Source organism: Aquarana catesbeiana, linkage group LG07 (genome assembly GCF_042186555.1).
Source record: "Aquarana catesbeiana isolate 2022-GZ linkage group LG07, ASM4218655v1, whole genome shotgun sequence".
In the NCBI taxonomy this organism is placed as follows: Eukaryota; Metazoa; Chordata; class Amphibia; order Anura; family Ranidae; genus Aquarana; species Aquarana catesbeiana.
Window position 1 is genome coordinate 170,972,457 of NC_133330.1, and position 19,005 is coordinate 170,991,461.

Below are 19,005 nucleotides of genomic sequence, written 5' to 3' on the forward strand. Positions count from 1 at the left end.
TTTCGAAGTGGAAACAGTTTCCCACAGTCCTAGGCTCCCAAGTGAAACTGGAGAGCCCGGTAACCACCACAGATGCCACCAGCAGAGGGTGGCGGGGTTCGCACCTTTGAGAGACAACCCATTGGGCTGAGGGAATGCACAATTGAACTGGCTGATGGGATTTTTTGTCTTTAAGCACATTCTGGAAGAATCCCATTTGCTTCTTATGGCAGAGGAGTTTCTACTATTCATCTTGAGTGATTTCATCTATTGACGTTTTTATTTGCTACTTATACCTGTATGCATATTCACTATATATATGGGCTAGGATCTAACAGGATAAGCATGTCCATATCTATTTGGGGAACCCAATATACACTGTGGACAAATATTCCTGTCATGTTTTTATGAATGTTTTAATATGAATTTGTTGTTAATAAACTTTTGTATTTTTATGACCTCCACTTTTTTTTCCGGCTTATACAGTATGTGGCAACCAATAAAGTCCTATTCCATGTTTTTCTTTCTAATGCACATTATGGATGTGGTACCACATCAACAAATTGTGCTTCGTTTCATACATAGATTTTGTAAATTTATTATATGTGTTATTTGTCATTTTAGCATCCCTTCTACAATGGTTAGTCTTAAGTGCTTGTTCACATCTACTACTATTTTCAACTTAAATTGCTGCCCAATTTCAGAAATGGAGCTGTTTCCATGTCAGCATTGGGGCTGATGTATTTTGTGGCAACTTTCCATTGCACTAAAGACACACTTTGAAATGCACTGGATTACTGACCAGTGTTTTTTAGCACACATGCTTGATTGATCTGCAATACCATCTAAATAGTAAAAACCATTAGGCACCAACAGAGGTAACACTATCTCCGAAGAGCTCAACTGTAACTGAACTTACTGTGAACTTTTACTGAAAATTCTTTCTTAGTGTTTCCAGCATTGTTTGAAGCCAGGCAGGTATACAACCCTACATTTTCTTCCTAGCACGATTAAGAAAAGAACATATGTGATTACATTACATGCAAACATGAAAAAGTGAACAATTTATAATACAATACTAAAAAGCCAATATAAACACACTAGCCATACACAATTTAGTCATTTGAACTGCTTTTAAAGAGGAAGTAAATCCCAATGGGTTTTACTTCCTCTTTTGCTCCCTGTAAGGCCTGCAAATTAAAAGCATAATGGGCTAGTATGCATCGCATACTAGCCCATTATATGACACTTACCTGCAAACGAAGCCCGCGCTGTTCCCTGTCCAGGCCACGTCATGTTTAGGAGATATTTCCACTACCTATAGTTAAGTCTTATTCTAGGCTTACTTATAGGTAAAAGTCCCTTAAAAGGTTTTACAACCACTTTAACAAGCCTTTAATTGTAAAAACATTTAAGTGAATCAACTGAATCTACTAATACTCCTGTAGAAAGATATTAATGTATAAACTGTTGGTCAGTGTAAAAATATATGCCTAGTTATAAAACAAAGCATTAACAGCGCTTCATATGAATAATAGAAAATATTCAACAATATGTTGTCTCATATAATGCAGTAAATAAATCCTTTTAAAACATGAGAGGCAACACCAACTTAAATGTCCGCCAATCCACTAAGAATTGGCATATAAAGAGTGGTGCAAAGAACCCGCTCCTTCTATTGACAGTTCAGTGAAGTGAAATTCATAAAATCAAGGCATTGTAGTGTGCTTCTGATCCAAGGAAGATCTTATTACGTGAATCATTAGCTACTACACCTTCACCAATCCACTTCGTGCACACCCCTTTGTATATCAGCTTACCAGAGGTAAGTATTCACAGGGCCTGTAGATTCCTTCCAAACCTAAGTCTGCAGCGCTCTTACTGGAAACTCAGCTCTCCTTGCCAGGAATGGTTCAGTGAGGTGGATGTGTCATGTAAGAATACAAGGGGAGGCTTTCCATAGTGTTAAACTGTTTATTGAAATAGCCAATCCCCCTCACACAAATTATGCTTACTAGAAAGGTATAAGTATTCCACAATATCACAGTATTAGCATCAAGCTCACCGCCGATCGAAGTTCCAAACGAACCACCCACCGCAATGAGTCCTGGGATGGCGCTTACTGTGTTGAGCTGGTGAGTCGCATGGTCACGCTCTGACGCCTTTCATCATTCCGTCGCCCTCTGAAGACGGAATTACGAAACACGTCAGGGTGTGGCCATGCGACTCACCAGCTCAACACAGTAAGCGTCATCCCAGGACTCATCACGGTGGGTGGTTCATTTGGAACTTCGATTGGCAGCAGGGGCATCGCTAGGAGGTGGCTATTGGGGCTATAGCCCCGAATTTGGGGCCCATAGCCCCGAGTCTCTTGCCGCAGGGTCCCGGCCTAACCAGTGGGTCGCTGCCATGGCTGCTGCAGCAGGCGGGCTGGCTGCATGAGATAGGCAGGGGAGAGGAGAGAAGTGAGCGGGCAGACAAGCAGAGATGACATCTCTCTCCACCCGCTCCACATCAGCGATCTTCACAGCCGAGCCTCTTCAATGTGGGAGCAAGGTGTGACGGGGAGTAAAGAGATGACATCATCTCTCATTGCCTGCCACACATCAGCGCTCTTCCACCCTCACAGCGTGGTGGAGTGGAGGTCATGTGCTTCCTGTCATTGGTGGAGCTCCACTTTGCAGCCAGACCCCCTTGCTTCAATGTCAGAGATGCGGCGGAGAGCAGCGAGATGACATGATCTCTCACTGCCCGCCCTTCATCACCGCTCTTCTGCCCTCACTAAATGGACCAGTGCTGCCAGCCTGCCACCAATGCAGCGTCAATGCACATTTGGTGGCACTGGCTGGCATGGCAAGTGACAATCCACATCAGTTGGCAAGTGACAACCCACATCTGGTGGTCGGTGACGTGGCAAGTGACAATCTACAAATGGTGGCAGGAGATGTGGCAAGTGACAATCTACAAATGGTGGCAGGAGACGTGGCAAGTGGCAATCTGCAAATGGTGGCAGATGTGGCAAGGGACAATCTGCAAATAGTGGCAGCAGACGTGGCAATCTGCAAATGGTGGCAGGGGAAGTGGCAAGTGACAATCTGCAAATAGTAGCAGGTGGCGTGGCAAGTGACAATCCACATCTGCTGCCAGGTGAAAGTGGCAAGCGACAATCCACATCTGGGGGCAGGAGACGTGGCAAGTAACACGCTGCATCTCGTGACAGGAGACGGTGGCAAGTGACACGCTGCATCTGGTGGCAGGAGATAGGGCAAGTGACACTCCCAGGGCTCCCACTGATTCTGCATTATGGTGAGTTGAACCACTTCATTATATATTAGAATGTAATAGAAACAATGCGCTTCAATCACTCTGACACCATATCAACCATGGTGCCATGATGATTGAAGCACCAACATCAGCCATTGTTGGCAAAATATGGCTTACCACCGGCATGCCGCCCCCCCCGCGGGCCTGCAAAAAGGTTGGTGACTGCTGCTATGGTCTCTAGCCGCAGATCTTTTGCAGACCTAGCAATGCCCCTGATCGGCGGTGAGCTTAATGCTAATACTGTGATATGCTGGATTACTTATACCTTTCTAGTAAGCATAATTTGTGTGAGGGGAGATTGGCTATTTCAATAAACAGTTTGACACTATGGAAAGCATCCCCTTGTATTCTTACATGACACATCCACCTCACTGAACCATTCCTGGCAAGGAGAGTTGAGTTTCCAATAAGAGCGCTGCAGACTTATGTTTGGGAGGAATCTACAGGCCCTGTTAATACTTACCTCTGGTAAGCTGATATACAAAGGGGTGTGCACAAGGTGGATTGGTGAAGGTGTAGTAGCTAATGATTCACGTAATAAGATCTTCCTTGGATCAGAAGCACACTACAATGCCTTTATTTAATGAATTTCACTTCACTGAACTGTCAATAGGAGGAGCGGGTTCTTTGCACCACTGTTTATATGCCAATTCTTAGTGGATTGGTGGACATTTAAGTGGATGTTGCCTCTCATGTTTCTTGTATGATGTTGTAAAACATGAGAGGATTTATTTACTGCATTACATGAGACATCATATTGTTGAATATTTTTTGTTATTCACATGGAGCGCTGTTAATGCTTTGTATTATAACTAGGCATATATTTTTACACTGGTTTTTGACTTTTATAATAGCGGCTGAAAGTGCAGGTTACACATTTAGATTGAGCGCTGGGTTCAGGATTACTTAGTACTTCTGATATTCATTTTATAATAAACTGTTGGTCGTCGGTTTCCTTCAAGTGGAACATTAGTTAGAAAATTATGTCTTGATAGATCACTTCATGCTGGCCCCCTTTGCAGGTATAGCTATGTAAAACATTAAAAATAGGTGCCTATTCTATTTAAAATCTTGTAAAACAATGTCTCATCCTGGTCTGTACATGCTCTGTTATCCTGTATTTTCAGCACTGGGCTGATAAACAGTCACTAGAGGTCAATCAGCTGATCTGACAGCCTAACAATTTTCTCCTGCTGAGGGGGGTGGAAACAGCAATGACTGTGTTGAGGGAACATGGATTAGGTAGGGAGAAAAGAAAAATAGGAGAGGTGACGGGACAAACATTGCTGCCAGGGAAACACGAAAGAGTTAAACTTACAAGGATAGTGTCTTATCTCCCTGTAATTCTCTCCTTTACCTCTGGGCAGTAGCAGCCTGTAAACTTCAGCACTGTAAAACTTCTGCAGCCTTCCACTCTAGTTGAGCCAATACAGACTGTACAATCAAGGCATGAAATGCACACATTTTCATTACAGAAAGCTCCTACATTGCAAGTAATGAGATGCAATACTGCCAACGTTTGCAACATTTTCCCTGCAATTGCCACATAACACTATCATATTATTATTTTAAAAATACACAGACATATCTACTATGTAAAATAAAATAATAATATAGAAAACCTCATGGGTAAAGTGCCAACTTTTTTATAGCCGGCGTACTATTTGTGGTGTGTAATAGGGTGTCACAACCCCAAGTGCAAATGCCTTTGCCCCTTTTTATATTACAGTCTTGGCAACATTAAATCATGGAGAGCCATAGAAAAATGTATGCCGTTGTGGTGCTGTGCAAAATGTTAAAAACACCGTCAAAGCTATCCAAAAAGAAAACATAGTTGGGCATTTAGAAGGTGAGAAATATATGGTACATCAATTGTTGTATTATTTTTTTTTTGTAGTTCTGAATATATAAAATATAGGCCCTCATTTATGATAAAGTTAACATAAATTTGTATGGATGACCAATTTAAAGTAAACATGCAGCCAGGCCATGGACATTCAAGTATCAGCAAATCTTTACCAAGCAGCAAATGGGATTTTAAAAAAGCCTCCAGAGACTTCTGTGGCTTCAGGCACTCCAGAAACAGCAAGTTTACAGCAGAAGCACTGAAGTTGGTTCCAGCAGTGTTCATTTTGGCAGAAAATTTTAATTTAGTTTTAGGATTAGTCTTAGGACTAAAATGGCAATTTCGTTTTAGTCTTCTGCAAGTGTTTTAGTTTTAGTCATAGTCTTTGACTAAAATACTTTTTTAGTTTTAGTCCCATTTTAGTCATCATATTTTAGTAGACCAAAATCTCTAGTACATTTTAGTAAAAAAAAATCATTTTAGTCAACTAAAATCGAATGTGTTTAGTTAAATTATAATGCATTGTTTAAGAATTTCTCTAGAATTTCCAAACTCCAATATATACTCCTGGAGTAAAAAAATATATAATATCATGTTATTATTTATTGTATTTATGGTATTTATTAGTTAAGGTTGGAACAAACTCACAGATACAGATTTAGCCGCTCTGGACGGTGGTCTAAGGAGGCCAGTAATGCTGCGCATTGCTCTGGACGGTGGTCTGAGGAGGCCTGTAATGCTGCAGAGTGCTCTGGACGGTGGTCTGAGGAGGCCTGTAATGCCCCGTACACACGATCGGACATTGATCGGACATTCCGACAACAAAATCCATGGATTTTTTCCGACGGATGTTAGCTCAAACTTGTCTTGCATACACACGGTCACACAAAGGTAACACATACAACAAGCCGATAAAAATGAAGTTCAATAGCCAGTGTGGCTCTTCTGCTTGATTCCGAGCATGCGTGGCACTTTGTACGTCAGAATTGTGTACATATGATTGGAATTTGCGCGAACAGATTTTCTTGTCGGAAAATTTGAGAACCAGATCTCAAATTTTGTGTGACGGAAATTCAGATGGAAACTTTCCGATAGAGCCTACACACAGTCGGAATTTCCGACAAAAAGCTCGAATCGCACATTTTAAGTCGGAAAGTCCAACCATGTGTATGCGCCATAATGGGCCTGAGGAGGCCTGTAATGCTGCAGAGTTCTCAGGATGGTGGTATGAGGAGGCCTGTAATGCTGCAGAGTGCTGGATGGTGGTCTCAGGTCTTAGGGATGGCCTGTAATGCACAGTGCTCTGGATGCCACCATGCCTGTGGTCATGGGTTAGAGGAGGCCTGTAATGCTGCAGAGTGCTGGATGGTGGTCTCAGGTCTGAGGAATGGCCTGTAATGCACAGTGCCAGTGGTCAGAGGAGACCTGTAAGAATGCAAACACAGTGCTCTGGATGGACGGTGATCTGAGGGGAGGCCTCAGGCCTGCTGTACTTGTAATGTAGACTAGTACTACACGCTCACAGTCTAATCTCTGCTCTGGACGTGGGCGGTCATCTCATGAGTTGGGGCTCGGGAGTGGGACAGTCTCATTGGGACTCGGGAGGCTTGCATGTAATGCACACTTCTGCTCTGGTCTCTGGCAGTCATGGCTGGTGGTGCTCACAGTCGATTCAACTTGCTTGCTTGCTGGGAGCGGAAGCAGGCGGAGCTTCGTGAAAACCGGAAGTTAAATCACAAGGGTAAATGTCCCTGACTCACATTTTCATCGATTCGATTTTCGTCATAGTTTTCGTCAGTGGACGAAGATGTGCTGTACTTTTCGTTTAGTTTTCGTCACTGTAAAAATGCCGCTGATGAAAACGTTTTCATTGACGAAATAAACACTGGGTTCCAGTCAGTTTCTCAGCAGTTTAGTTTACCCTAATACTTTTCCCAAATCACCTGCTTTGTGTTTACATGAGAAAGCTGAAAAGCTGCCACGCCACTGCTGGGAGAAGGAGCAGGCTGAGCTAATCTGCTGAGTAACTAAGTATAACTGACTTCAGCACCTCTGTGAACTTCAAGGGTGAATCCATAGTGCCTGCAGCTACAGGGGTTTAAAAGATTATTTGCTGCTTGCTAAGAATTTGTAAATACTTAAATGTTCATTGTTTCACCACAAGTTCGCTTTGAATATTTGTTTACACTGTACACTGGGTCCCAGAAAAATTGTCTAGCTTAGTCTGGACATCTCTGCTTTACAGCATGCCACAGAAGAACAGTTTTTTTGTTATTTTAGTGTCTTTTATTTTTAAAACATTTGCCATCCTATTTACTTTGTAGCTATTCTATAAATAGTGCTCTATGAATTCTGAGTCACAGGGGATCCCTGAATTAAATATCTTTTTAATGAAAAAATACATACATACAATTATATACATAGTAAAAATTTTAAAATTATTAAAAGTTTCCCTTTAAGCTTTACCTGTGCACTTGTTATTTGAAGTATCTGCCCCCCTTTCATAAAGTGCATATTCTCAGTCTGGGAAAGAAGCTGACCATCTTTAAGCCAATGAATTACTGGAGGGGGAAATCCTGTTGTATAGCAAACCAGCTCCACTTGGTTATTGATAGTTACTGATAATTCATCAATATTCCTTGACCCATTTATATGTGGTGGCTCTACAGATAAAACAAAAGTAAAATATGAACCTACTATATGTTATGTACACCATTGTTGTCCATACTTCTAAGAAAACAAAATAATACTTCCTATTATCCATGTAAAATGTAATCAAAATACACAGGTATATTAAACACTTCCTTATTAACAGGTTTACCCCACTTGATCTAGAACTCCTCTGAATGGTTCTAGGCTATTAGTATAGGACTGGTAATGAAGTAGAGAGTCTTCACCTGCCATAGTAAAAGTTTACATAGTTTAGTATATAAGGGGACCTTGCATTTACTTTGAATAACTAATCCTGTCCAAAGGAAATGAAAAGAAATGTTTTCTTGATTTAGCCCTGGATCACACCGGTGCGGCTTTGAAAACCTGCTACTTCAGCGTGATTTCAAAGCCACACATTTCATTGCGGCTTGCGACTTCATTTAACAGAAGTCTATGCAAGTGTAGTGCTACCCCTGTAGGAGCCGCTGGTGAATATGGGTATCTCCCACCCTGCACAGCCAGGCACACAAATCTTCCACTCACTCTGGAGACAGGAATCAGTCCTCGCAGCTTTGTTTTGTTTTATTTATTTAGAGGAAATGAACTTGGATGGGGAAAGAGTTATTATGGGATGCCCACTTGATCAACAAGGAAATCTTCAGGGACACAAACGATATACAGTAAATCCAGTATATACACACTTCTACCTCCAGCACATCTTTTTTGTAGATCTACATCTCCCAGGACCAGCAAGTACTGACATATTGATCCAACACAGACTCAGTCAGATCCAGAGCAAATGCCCTTTACAGGCAGGGACCGTGGGCCCCTTTGGTAGTGTAGCAGAAAAAGAGGTCTTTAGTGCTTAGCTGTCCTATTCCTGTGGCTACTGCTCCCAGTACCACCTCTTCAGGCACTGCAAACTCACCTGGCTACAGTTGCTCCTTTCACTAGCCCTCCTGGCTACTTTTTCACAGTCCTCCAAGACTAACTCTGCATCCATCCCAAACTGCTTGCACCTGCTGTCCTCTCCTTGCTTCCATGCCTCCTGGTCAGTATTCCTCCATGTGTCATGAGAAGGAGTCCATTCCGCACCTGAGCCTAGGCCTGAATTCACCCCAGACTAGGGGGTTACTCACAAAGGCCTCTGACAGTGCAACACTCTATCTCCATCTTCCACCCACACACACTGCCCTAGCTGGGATGACCCTGAGTATTTGGGGGAGTTTGCCCCTTGCCAACCCACCTGTTGGGGATCGGTCAGGGGCCTTAGAATACTCCAGGCAGCTCCTCCTCCCCTTCACTCCCATCCTTCTAGAACCTTCTGCTTGTTTCTAGAAGTAGGAGGCTTACTGAATAAAGCAAGCACAGCCTCACCTTAGTTATTTACTAAACTCAGTGAACATTCATTTTGCTAAGTGAAACACCCCTACTCGATTAGTAAATCGTCTTCATTGGTTACAAGATTCAGGCACACAGCTGGATATACACACTCAAAAAAAAGAGCAAATACATAGATCCTGTCTGAATCAGTTTTTTTTTTCAATGATACAGATTTATTGTGTATAATCATTAACCTGTGGTTCAGATACATTTATAATGTAGCTACCACTGCCTCTATTTACATACTCACCTGTCCCTGATCCAGCAAAATATCACCAACTAGGTTGTACAACCATTGGTTGAAGCCTTCTAGCTGGGCCTGCATATGTGCTCTTCATCTCTAGTCTATCCTATGGATAGTTTTCTACAGAGCATGAGGGGTGCATGGGGAAATGACTATGCAAAGTGGAGTGACCCAAAACAAATAATCAGATTCCCATGTTAAGATGTATGACACTAGCATTTTAATGGTTCTAGACATAATTAACAAACTTACCCAGAACATTTAGAATGAAATGTTTGCTGATACTGCCTGCCTCATTAGTTGCAGTACATGTAAATCGACCAATATCAGTAATTTCGGTATTCAGGATATGGAAGGTTGTCCCTTTATTAGGCACAAGGTCAATATCTTTTCCATTTTTTAACCAAGAGATATGGGGTTCAGGGTATCCATCAGCAATGCACCTCATTGAAGTTGGATTTCCCTTGATGGTGGTGAGCTCCTCAGTTATATCTGAACCGTCCATAGTTGGCGCAACTGGAACAATGATAGTAATACATAAGTCAGATTGTGACAATGAAACTTGTAGACAAGCATGACATCCCCCTAAGCAAAATAAAATACAAATGGAAGCAAAACTAGAACATATTTCCACCGAGTAGCTGAGGTAGATACAGTGATAATATGTATCTAGTTTAGGCATGTATAATTTGTTCTCACTTTCCAGACTACTGATCTCTGCCTGCTGCTCTACTTTGTTAACCCCTTGCCGACCAGCCGCCGCAGTTATACTGCGGCAAGTTGGCTCCCCTGAGTGAACCGTCGTAGCTATACGTCGGCAAGGGCGGCAAGGGGTATTTGGTTTATTACAAAATTGCATTCCTTAGGAAAACAGTGTATCCCCAGTCTATTGGTATTATTGTTTTGGCTTACAACTGACTTTAAATGTTTTTAAATGTCTTCCATAAGCAATTTTAAAGTTGGTCCTTCCCAATTCAATAGGTTTTTCAACATTGCTATCAAAACAATGAGTAAATTAAAAGCAAGTGCCTGTTTGCTATTGCTTCATTCCATCTTCAGGCCAATTAACCCTCACTTGTAAGGTAAAACTGGCCCATGAAAAACTCCAACCCTGCTCCCCTTTCATCAAAAGCATGTAGCCCCCGAGCCTGCAGTTTAAGTAGTGAAAAGGCAGGCTTCTCCAGAGTAAAGCTTTAAGCTCAGGGCAGGGAGACACTAACCAAGGACTGTACCGAGAGAACAGAGCAGGCTTGGCTGGTTTTGTGGCTGGCAGGTTGGGAGAATCAGGGAGAGCATGCATAGGTAAATTCTGATGCACAGAAGCACCAGAGTTTACATGAGTATGCCAGCCATTCACTTTAATGGCAGCCTATACATGGCACCTGCAACTTCCCAGGCATGGGAGAATGCAAAAAAATTTACCCAGGGCAAATTTTTGGTCTCTTTCCATCCACATTGCAACAGGACAGAAAACAAATGCAGCCACCACATTTAAGGATTAGTATGCTGCAATATATTACATTTTTGTTTTTTAGATTTAGTATCCCTTTAATACAATAGTTGTATGCACACCTCTATGCATCATACAGGTAGATCAAAAGAAGACAGAGGAAGACAAAAGCATTAAATGACTCAATTACTTACTGTACACCTTTAAATTGTAAATTTTTTTGTCAACACCAGCCCTGTTTGAAGCCACGCATGTGTAGAATCCTTCATCAGATTTCTGTAATCTTGAAATTCTACAGAACAGTTTAAATAATAGTATTCATAAAGGACATAGCAATTTGGAATAATTGTATATACATGGGCTAAAAGAACATAAATATTGTATGCACATCAATATCTGTTATTTAAATATTTAATTATTTGTCTTCTCAGTTATCACTCTCTATCTGATCAAATATTGAGATAATAATGGTCAACATATTTCATCTATTTACAATGCTGTGAAAAAGTATTTGCCCCCTTTCTGATTTTTTTTTTTTTGCAAATTTGTCACACTTAAATGACTCAGATCATCAAACAAATTGTATTATTACACAAAGATAACCTGAGTAAATACAAAATGCAGTTTTTAAATGATGGTTTCATTCATTAAGGCAAAAAAGCTGTCCAAACCTGCCTGGCTTCATGTGAAAAAGTAATTACCCCCTAAACTTAATAATTGGTTGTGCCACCCTTGGTGGCAACAACTGCAATCAAGCATTTGCGATAACTGCCAATGAGTCTTTCACATTGCTATGGAGCAATTTTGGCCCACTCTTCTTTGCAGAATTGTTTTAATTAAGCAGCATAGGAGGGTTTTCCAGCATGAACGGCCTGGCAAGGTCATGATACAGCATCTCAATTGGATTTAAGTCCAGCCTTTGTCTAGGCCACTCCAAAACCTAAATGCTGCTTTGTTTGAATCATTTGGAGGTGCCCTTGCTGTTGTGTTTCGGATCACTGTCCTGCTGCATAACCCAAGTGCACTTGAGCTTGAGGTCACGAACTGTTGGCTGGACATTCTCCTTTAGGATCTTCTGGTAGAGCTCAGAATTCATGGTTCCATCAATTATGGTTAGTCGTCCAGGTCCTAAAGCTGCAAAGCAGCCCCAGACCATCACGCTACCACCACCATGTCTGACTGTTGGTATGAGGTTCTTGTTATAAAATGCTGTGTTATTTTAATGCCAGATGTAACGGGATGCACACCTTCCAAAAAGTTACATATTTGTCTCATCAGTCCACAGAATATTTGCCTAAAAGTCTTGGGGATAATCAAGATGTTTTTTGGTAAATATGAGATGAGCCTCTAGTGTTTTTTTTGGTCAGCAGTGGCTTTGGCCTTGGAACTCTCCCATGGATGCCATTTTTGCCCAGTCTCAATCTTATTGTTGAAATATGAACACTGATCTTACCTGAGGCAAGTGAGGCATGCAGTTCTTTAGATGTTGTTCTGGGTTCTTTTATGACCTCCTGCATGAGTTGTCCTCATGCTCTTGAAATCATTTTTGTAGGCTGGCCACTTCTGAGAAGGTTCACCACTGTTCCAAGTTATCTCTATTTGTGGATAATGGCTCTCCTCGTGGTTCACTGGACTCTCAAAGCCTTAGAAATGGCTTTAAAACCCTTCCCAGACTGATACATGTACATTACTTTGTTTCTAATCTGTTCTTGGATTTTTTTAGATTGTGGCATGATGTGTGGCTTTTTGTGATCTGTTAGCATGCTTCACTTTGTCAGACAGCTTCAAATTTATGTGATTTCTTGATTCAACGGGTCTGGCAGTAATCAGGCCTGGGTGTGGCAAGTGAAATTTAACTCAGCTTTCCAAAAAATTGTGGTCAATCACAGTTCATTCATGATTCAGCATGGGAGGGGGCAATAACTTTTCACATAGGGCCAGGCAGGTTTGAACAGCTTTTTTCCCTTAATCAATGAAATAATAATTTAAAAACTTCATCTTGGATTTACTCGGGTTATCTTCGTGTAATATTAAAATTTGTTTGATGATCTAAATCATTTTAGTGTGAGAAATATGCAAAAAAATAAAAAATCAGGAAGGGGGCAAATACTTTTTCACAGCACTGTATGTATTATATTGTAATGGTCAATATATTTTATTTATTTATGTGTGAGTAATTAATGTTCAATTAAAATTTGGTTTTATCCGTTGTGCTCTAAAATAGCAATTTCCTATGAACAGTTGTTTAGGGGAGCCAAATTGTAATTTGTGGAGTCATATTGTTCTACTGTATATATTTACCAACTTGTAAAAAGTAGGGATGAGCTTCAGCACCAGATTTGTCATTTGTTTGACTAGAACCCTAGTCAGTGTTCCCAACAACCTTTGTTTAGTGTGTGTTAGAAGAGCAATGGAGTAATTTGGAAGGGTCAAAGGCTGTTTATAGGGAGAGCTAGGTGCTGCCACAGCTGCTGATGCTTCTGCTGGTGAGAGCCTCTGTATTCACACTGAGGCATAGACACACTCATATTGTGTTGGAAATTTATATAGCAAATTAAAGAGGAATGACAGGGTGAGTCAAGAGAGAGTTAGGTGCAGCTGGTAAATGCTGGAAATGTCTACATTTACATCATTGACTCATAGACACAATGTTTTGGACAATCTTGTAGAAGATTAAAGAGTGTTTACCGGGAGATATATGTACGTACATGTTTTTTGCACAACTCATGTCAAAGACAACTTTAGTTGTTTAAGTGCTTTTGTAGGCGGTTACTTATTTATTTTACTTTCAGTTAGGTTTAAAATAGTCTGTGTGTGTTAGGATTTCGTGTTTTGTAAAAGTGTTAAACAATATGCTTGCACATACTCATTAGTGTGACATTAATACAAGTAAATAATGTTGATTTTTTTTTGTATTAAAAGCTGGCTGATGTGGGTCCTGTTAAAAGAGCAATTTAATAAAAATGTTTAAAGACTGTGCACATGCGCACTGCATTATTTGGGGGGATTTTTTTTCACTGAGAAAAAAAAAAACACTCTAATATCGAGTTTTCTATTGAAAGCTGTCTGGTGCGGGTTCAGTTGAAAAAATGGCATAGTAAAAGTGTTTAAATGTTGTGAGCATGTTCACCACAGTATTTTTGGGGCTATTTTTTTGTATTAAAAAAATACATTGTAATGTTGATTTACTATGATTTGTTATGAATACAAGTAAATAATGTTGATTTTTTTTTTTTTTATCAAAGCTGACTAATGTGGGTCCTGTTGAAAAAGGGGCCTAATCAAAGTGTTTATATACTGTACCAGTATTCATTACAATATTTTGAGAACTTTTACAGTGAAATAAACAAAAGCTAATGTTGAATTACTAATTATGAAATGGCTGTTATCGGCCCTGTTCAAAATGTGGTCTAGTCACAATGTTTAAATACTCTGCATGTAGTTACTACAATATTTGGGTTTCATCAGTGAGTAAAATAAACTCTAATGTTGATTTCTTGATTTTTAAATGGCTGTTTCATGTCTAAAATTCAGCCTAATCAAATACTGTGCATGTAGTCACTACAATATATTGAGCTTTTTAAGCTAAATAAATGAACACCAATGGTGTATTTTTTTTTCTTGCTTAAAAGCTGGTTGTGTTGATCCTTTTAATAATATGACCTAGTGAAAATGGTTAAATACTTTGCACATTGTCATTACAATATTCTGGGGGCTTTTTGTTTTTAGAAAGGAAAATAGGGATGGCTTTCTGCACAAAGTAATGGCAACAAGTGTATGTCCTTTTGGGTAAAATAATAGTAGCTAAGTACCCGACTTGTGATGTAGCACAGGCCACAAATAGGTATAAATTGGGTGCAAAACTGGCATACTTCTGAGACACTGGGTATGGGGAAAATGTTTTTTCTTCAAATGAAACCCAAAAATTGATCCAACAGTAAAAAAAGTCACTTGGGGTGCCCACGACCCTATGATAAGGGGAGGTGTCTGCAAAATTATCAATACAAAAAATTTTGACAGCAGGGGCATGCCTTGCACAGCCCAAAATCCCATACACATACTGTAGTTTGGACAGAGAGTCTGTTTGCCACGTTCCTGCATGCAACTCACTCACAGGCACCCATTGGGAGAGATCCTAATCACCTTTGGACTGTTAGAGTATAAAGACTGCTTCAGTAACAGTTTTTCCATCCAAAGCTGGCACACAGAATTCCCAAGGCGTTTTCATTTTTGAGGGGATGTGTGGTTTCATTAGTGAGGCTGGGGGGGTTTGGGTGTGACAGTGAAAGTTGGGGAATGTGGAGAGAGAGGGAGGACACAAAGGTGAGGATTATCTGGCTTCCCTACTGAAGTCTTTGTATGTTTTTATGTCCTTTGCAATATTTATATTTCAACAAATGCTTTGCGGTAGCCTATGGTAGGTAGAATATCCTAGTGGTTTTTCTTTTGTATAGAAAATGTTTTTTTTCTGTCACAGCAGTAGAACAGAGGTCTGTGTACCTGCCCAGGGGATAGCAGTAAAACAGTTTCTACTTTCTTTTCATAACCAGTTGGTTGAGATAGGCCAAGATTATTGAGGGATGAGGAGGAAAAGGGCACAGGAGTAGTACTAAAATGGCAAATGGCTGCTCGGCACCCTTGAGGAGGAGTAATTAGTAAGATGGGGAAAGGAGGGGGTTCAGGGTTTTTGTGCACTCTGTTTCAATATATTTTTTAAATTATTTCTAATTGTAATGGACCAGATTGGCCCCAGCTGCATCTGCTGTAGTTAAGCCAAGCAATAATTAAAAAAAAAAAAAGTTTTACGCATGCAAAATATGTGATGCCAGAAAATGGTGTTCCTGATTCCACCTGTAACACCACATACAGTTTAAAGGTATCTCTCAAGCATGTAAGTGAAATGATTGCTGTTTTCCCATGTCTCCTTTCAAGTCTCAAAAAAAGACTGACCCTCTCCCAGCTGAACTGTTTTTTTTATGTATTTTTTCATTGGCACATGCCCTCCAAATGCAATGCACAGCTCCTAATCCGCTTTGTTTGACAATCCCATGCCTATAAGGCTTAACATTTAAAAAAAAAAAAACTTCCCTATTGGCTTTAATGGAATTTGAATTAAAGTTCTCAAGTTCCAGATTTTACCATGAATTGAATGAACGCCCAGTGAAATGTACCCAGGGGGGTGGGGGAAGCCAATTCAAGAGAAAAGAGTGATTATCACTTGTGGCTATATCTGCAATGTACAAGTTCATCTGAGTGTGTGGCTTTGAACAACAGTATTCTAATAATTAGGACAGATTGCATCTTTGAAGTGATACCTTAAGATTTTTCCAGAAGAAAGAGGTTGTATTTGTGAGGATACAGGAAGTGGAAGGCCATTTTTTAGCCAGTTGATTTGTGGTGTTGGATCACCAGTTACAAAACATTCAATGTTTACTGATGTCTCCAAAGCTGCTGCCATTGACACTGGTTGTTCTTCATTATCAGCAATCTTGGGAGGAACTGAAATACAGTAAACAAATGATGCATTAGTTTATAGAAAATACAAACAGTAAGCTTACATGTCAAAATGAGACACAATAAAGTTAGGGTTTGTTTAGAGAATATTATATCCAGAAAAGCAGAGTAAATGGTTCTTTTAATTGATCAGTCTACACTAAAAGAGCGAAGAAAGGAAGGAAGGGACAAAAGCTAAGGACTGAAGAGAAAGAAAGGAAAGGAAGGGAGGGTGTTACATTTTACTAAATTAGAATGTAATTTTCCAGAGCCACAAGCAAGAAAAACAGAACTGATTTTTTTGGCAGTATGCACTGCTTTTTAGCTAAGCTGTAATGAAAGAACACATAGGTCAGCCATACATGGGTTGAATTTTGAAAGACTTTTCTTTGCGCACGAGCACAAGAAAAGAAAATTCTTGGAAAGAAAAGAAAATTCACGGAAAGAAAAGAAGATTCACGACCACTAAATTTTTTTTATGTAGCAACATGAGGTGAAATTGAAGACTTGGTTGGTCGCATTTCGAAATCAATGGCGACACAACTGGATCACAAAAAGCACAAATTTTCTAATTTTCTAAAGAAAATTTGCTTGGAATTTGACCCATGTATGGCCTGCAATAGGGGTTGATTTACTAAAACAGGAGATTGCAGAATATGGTGCAGCTGTGCGTGGTAGTCAATCAGCTTATAACTTCAGTTTGTTCAATGAAGCTTTTACAAAAAAAACCTGGAGGCTGATTGGTTTCTCTGCAGAGCTGCACTAGATTTTGCACTCTCCAGTTTTAGTAAATCAACTCCATAGATTTCATCTTATTTAATGAAATAACAGTGTATTTTTAGAAATAAAAGACACCAAAAATAGCACATATTTGCAGCATACGCCACTTTGATAGTTTGCTATTTCAGAGGGATTTCAGAGGAAGGGAACAGGCAACTTGAGGTGAAATTGAGGACTTGGTTGGTCGAATTTCGAAATCAATGGTGACACAATTGGATCACAAAAAGCACAAAATTTCTAATTTTCTAAAGAAAATTTGTTTGGAATTTGACCCATGTATGGCCTGCAATAGGGGTTGATTTACTAAAACAGGAGATTGCAGAATATGGTGCAGCTGTGCGTGGTAGTCAATCAGCTTATAACTTCAGTTTGTTCAATGAAGCTTTTACAAAAAAAAACACGGAGGCTGATTGGTTTCTCTGCATAGCTGCAGCAGATTTTGCACTCTCCAGTTTTAGTATATCAACTCCATAGATTTCATCTTATTTAATTAAATAACAGTGTATTTTTAGAAACAGAAGACACCAAAAATAGCACATATTTGCAGCATAAGCCACTTTGATAGTTTGCTATTTCAGAGGGATTTCAGAGGAAGGAAACAGGCCGATTTTATGTTAGAAAAGAGTGTCTATATCCTAAGATTTAGGACTGAATAATTGCACAGATTTCTAGCACACATTTAAGTCTTTCTTTGATAGGGAGAGAACAGACACATATTAATGTATTTTTAGGAGAATGAAGTTAAAAATGTTACAGAATTGCTCCACAGATATTAAAGCATTTGTTAACCCCCAAAAATGTTTTTTATATCCTGGTCCCTTAAAGCAGATTAAACTGTACAGTGCTTGTGCTGTGTAATATGCCCCCCTCTAAACTGTAAAAAAAACCTCCCTGAACCTGCCACTTCCTGTATCCCCCTCTTTGCGCTGACCACGAAAATCATGACCTCCGTGGTCAGAGTACATCCCTCCGTCATCTGCTGCCTGCTCTCACTTCTCCTCTCTCCTCCTCACCCCCTCCTTCCTGCCTCTAGGCACCCTCTCTCTGTATTTCTCCACTCAGCCCCACCCCCGCTGCTATTATTGAAAAAAAAAAACTAAAATTGTCACTGCCAGCCCCTCTATTAGAGGCTGGCAAATCACACTGTGTGAAGCATTTAAAAAAACGAGCAGTGCAAATACCATTTTTCAGCTGTCTTCAGGCCGGTCACATGCCTCGTGGCCGCTTTTCAGCTACAAGACAGCTTCTGCGGGTGGAGCCAAGCAGGCACGTAATCTCCACCAGCCATCAGAGGGAGATCATGTCCCCTCCTACAGAATTAAATCCATTGGAGCTGGAAAGCTGCCACGAGTCACGTGACTGGCCTGAAGACAGCTGAAAAATGGTATTTACACTGCTCGTTTTTTTTAAATGCTTCACACAGTGTGGTATGCCAGCCTCTAATAGAGGGGCTGGCATAGACTTAGACAAATGAGTTCACAAACCCTTTAAGCCTGTTTGGACTGGCTTCAACTTCTAAGCAATTAAGCAGATGTTTTACATCTGCAAATAAAAAGTTGGTGTCTTGATTCGGAGACTGACAAGGCCAAAATTTTACAGTTTTGCACCACAGGTATTAAGCCTGTATGGACAGGTTGCTATTTCTGAGCGACTGAGTGAGAATATTGCACCTATATGGGGATTGAGCAGGCATATTGCAGCTGGAAATATAAAATTATTGTCTATTTGATTAAAATCGAAAAGAAAAAAAATGTTCTTTTACATTTAGACTTTACAGCTGCCCGATCACTTTTACAGTACCAAGAATGGCCACCACCCCCAGTGGTTCCTGGGCTTTCCTGTTCCTCCGGGTAG

The 19,005-nt window shown here is 40.3% G+C and overlaps 1 protein-coding gene across 1 annotated transcript in view; it reads right to left on the reverse strand.

Annotated features, from left to right (window-relative positions):
• Nucleotides 1-19,005, reverse strand: part of HMCN1 (hemicentin 1) — a 656,490-nt gene that overhangs the window by 231,240 nt on the left and 406,245 nt on the right. Inside the window, exons 66-70 of the mRNA XM_073592871.1 lie at nt 16,194-16,377; nt 11,073-11,170; nt 9,681-9,944; nt 7,616-7,812; nt 899-980 (exon numbers count right to left, since the gene is read on the reverse strand). Of these exons, the coding sequence (XP_073448972.1) occupies nt 899-980; nt 7,616-7,812; nt 9,681-9,944; nt 11,073-11,170; nt 16,194-16,377 (825 nt within the window). The remainder of the gene's footprint in view (nt 1-898; nt 981-7,615; nt 7,813-9,680; nt 9,945-11,072; nt 11,171-16,193; nt 16,378-19,005) is intronic.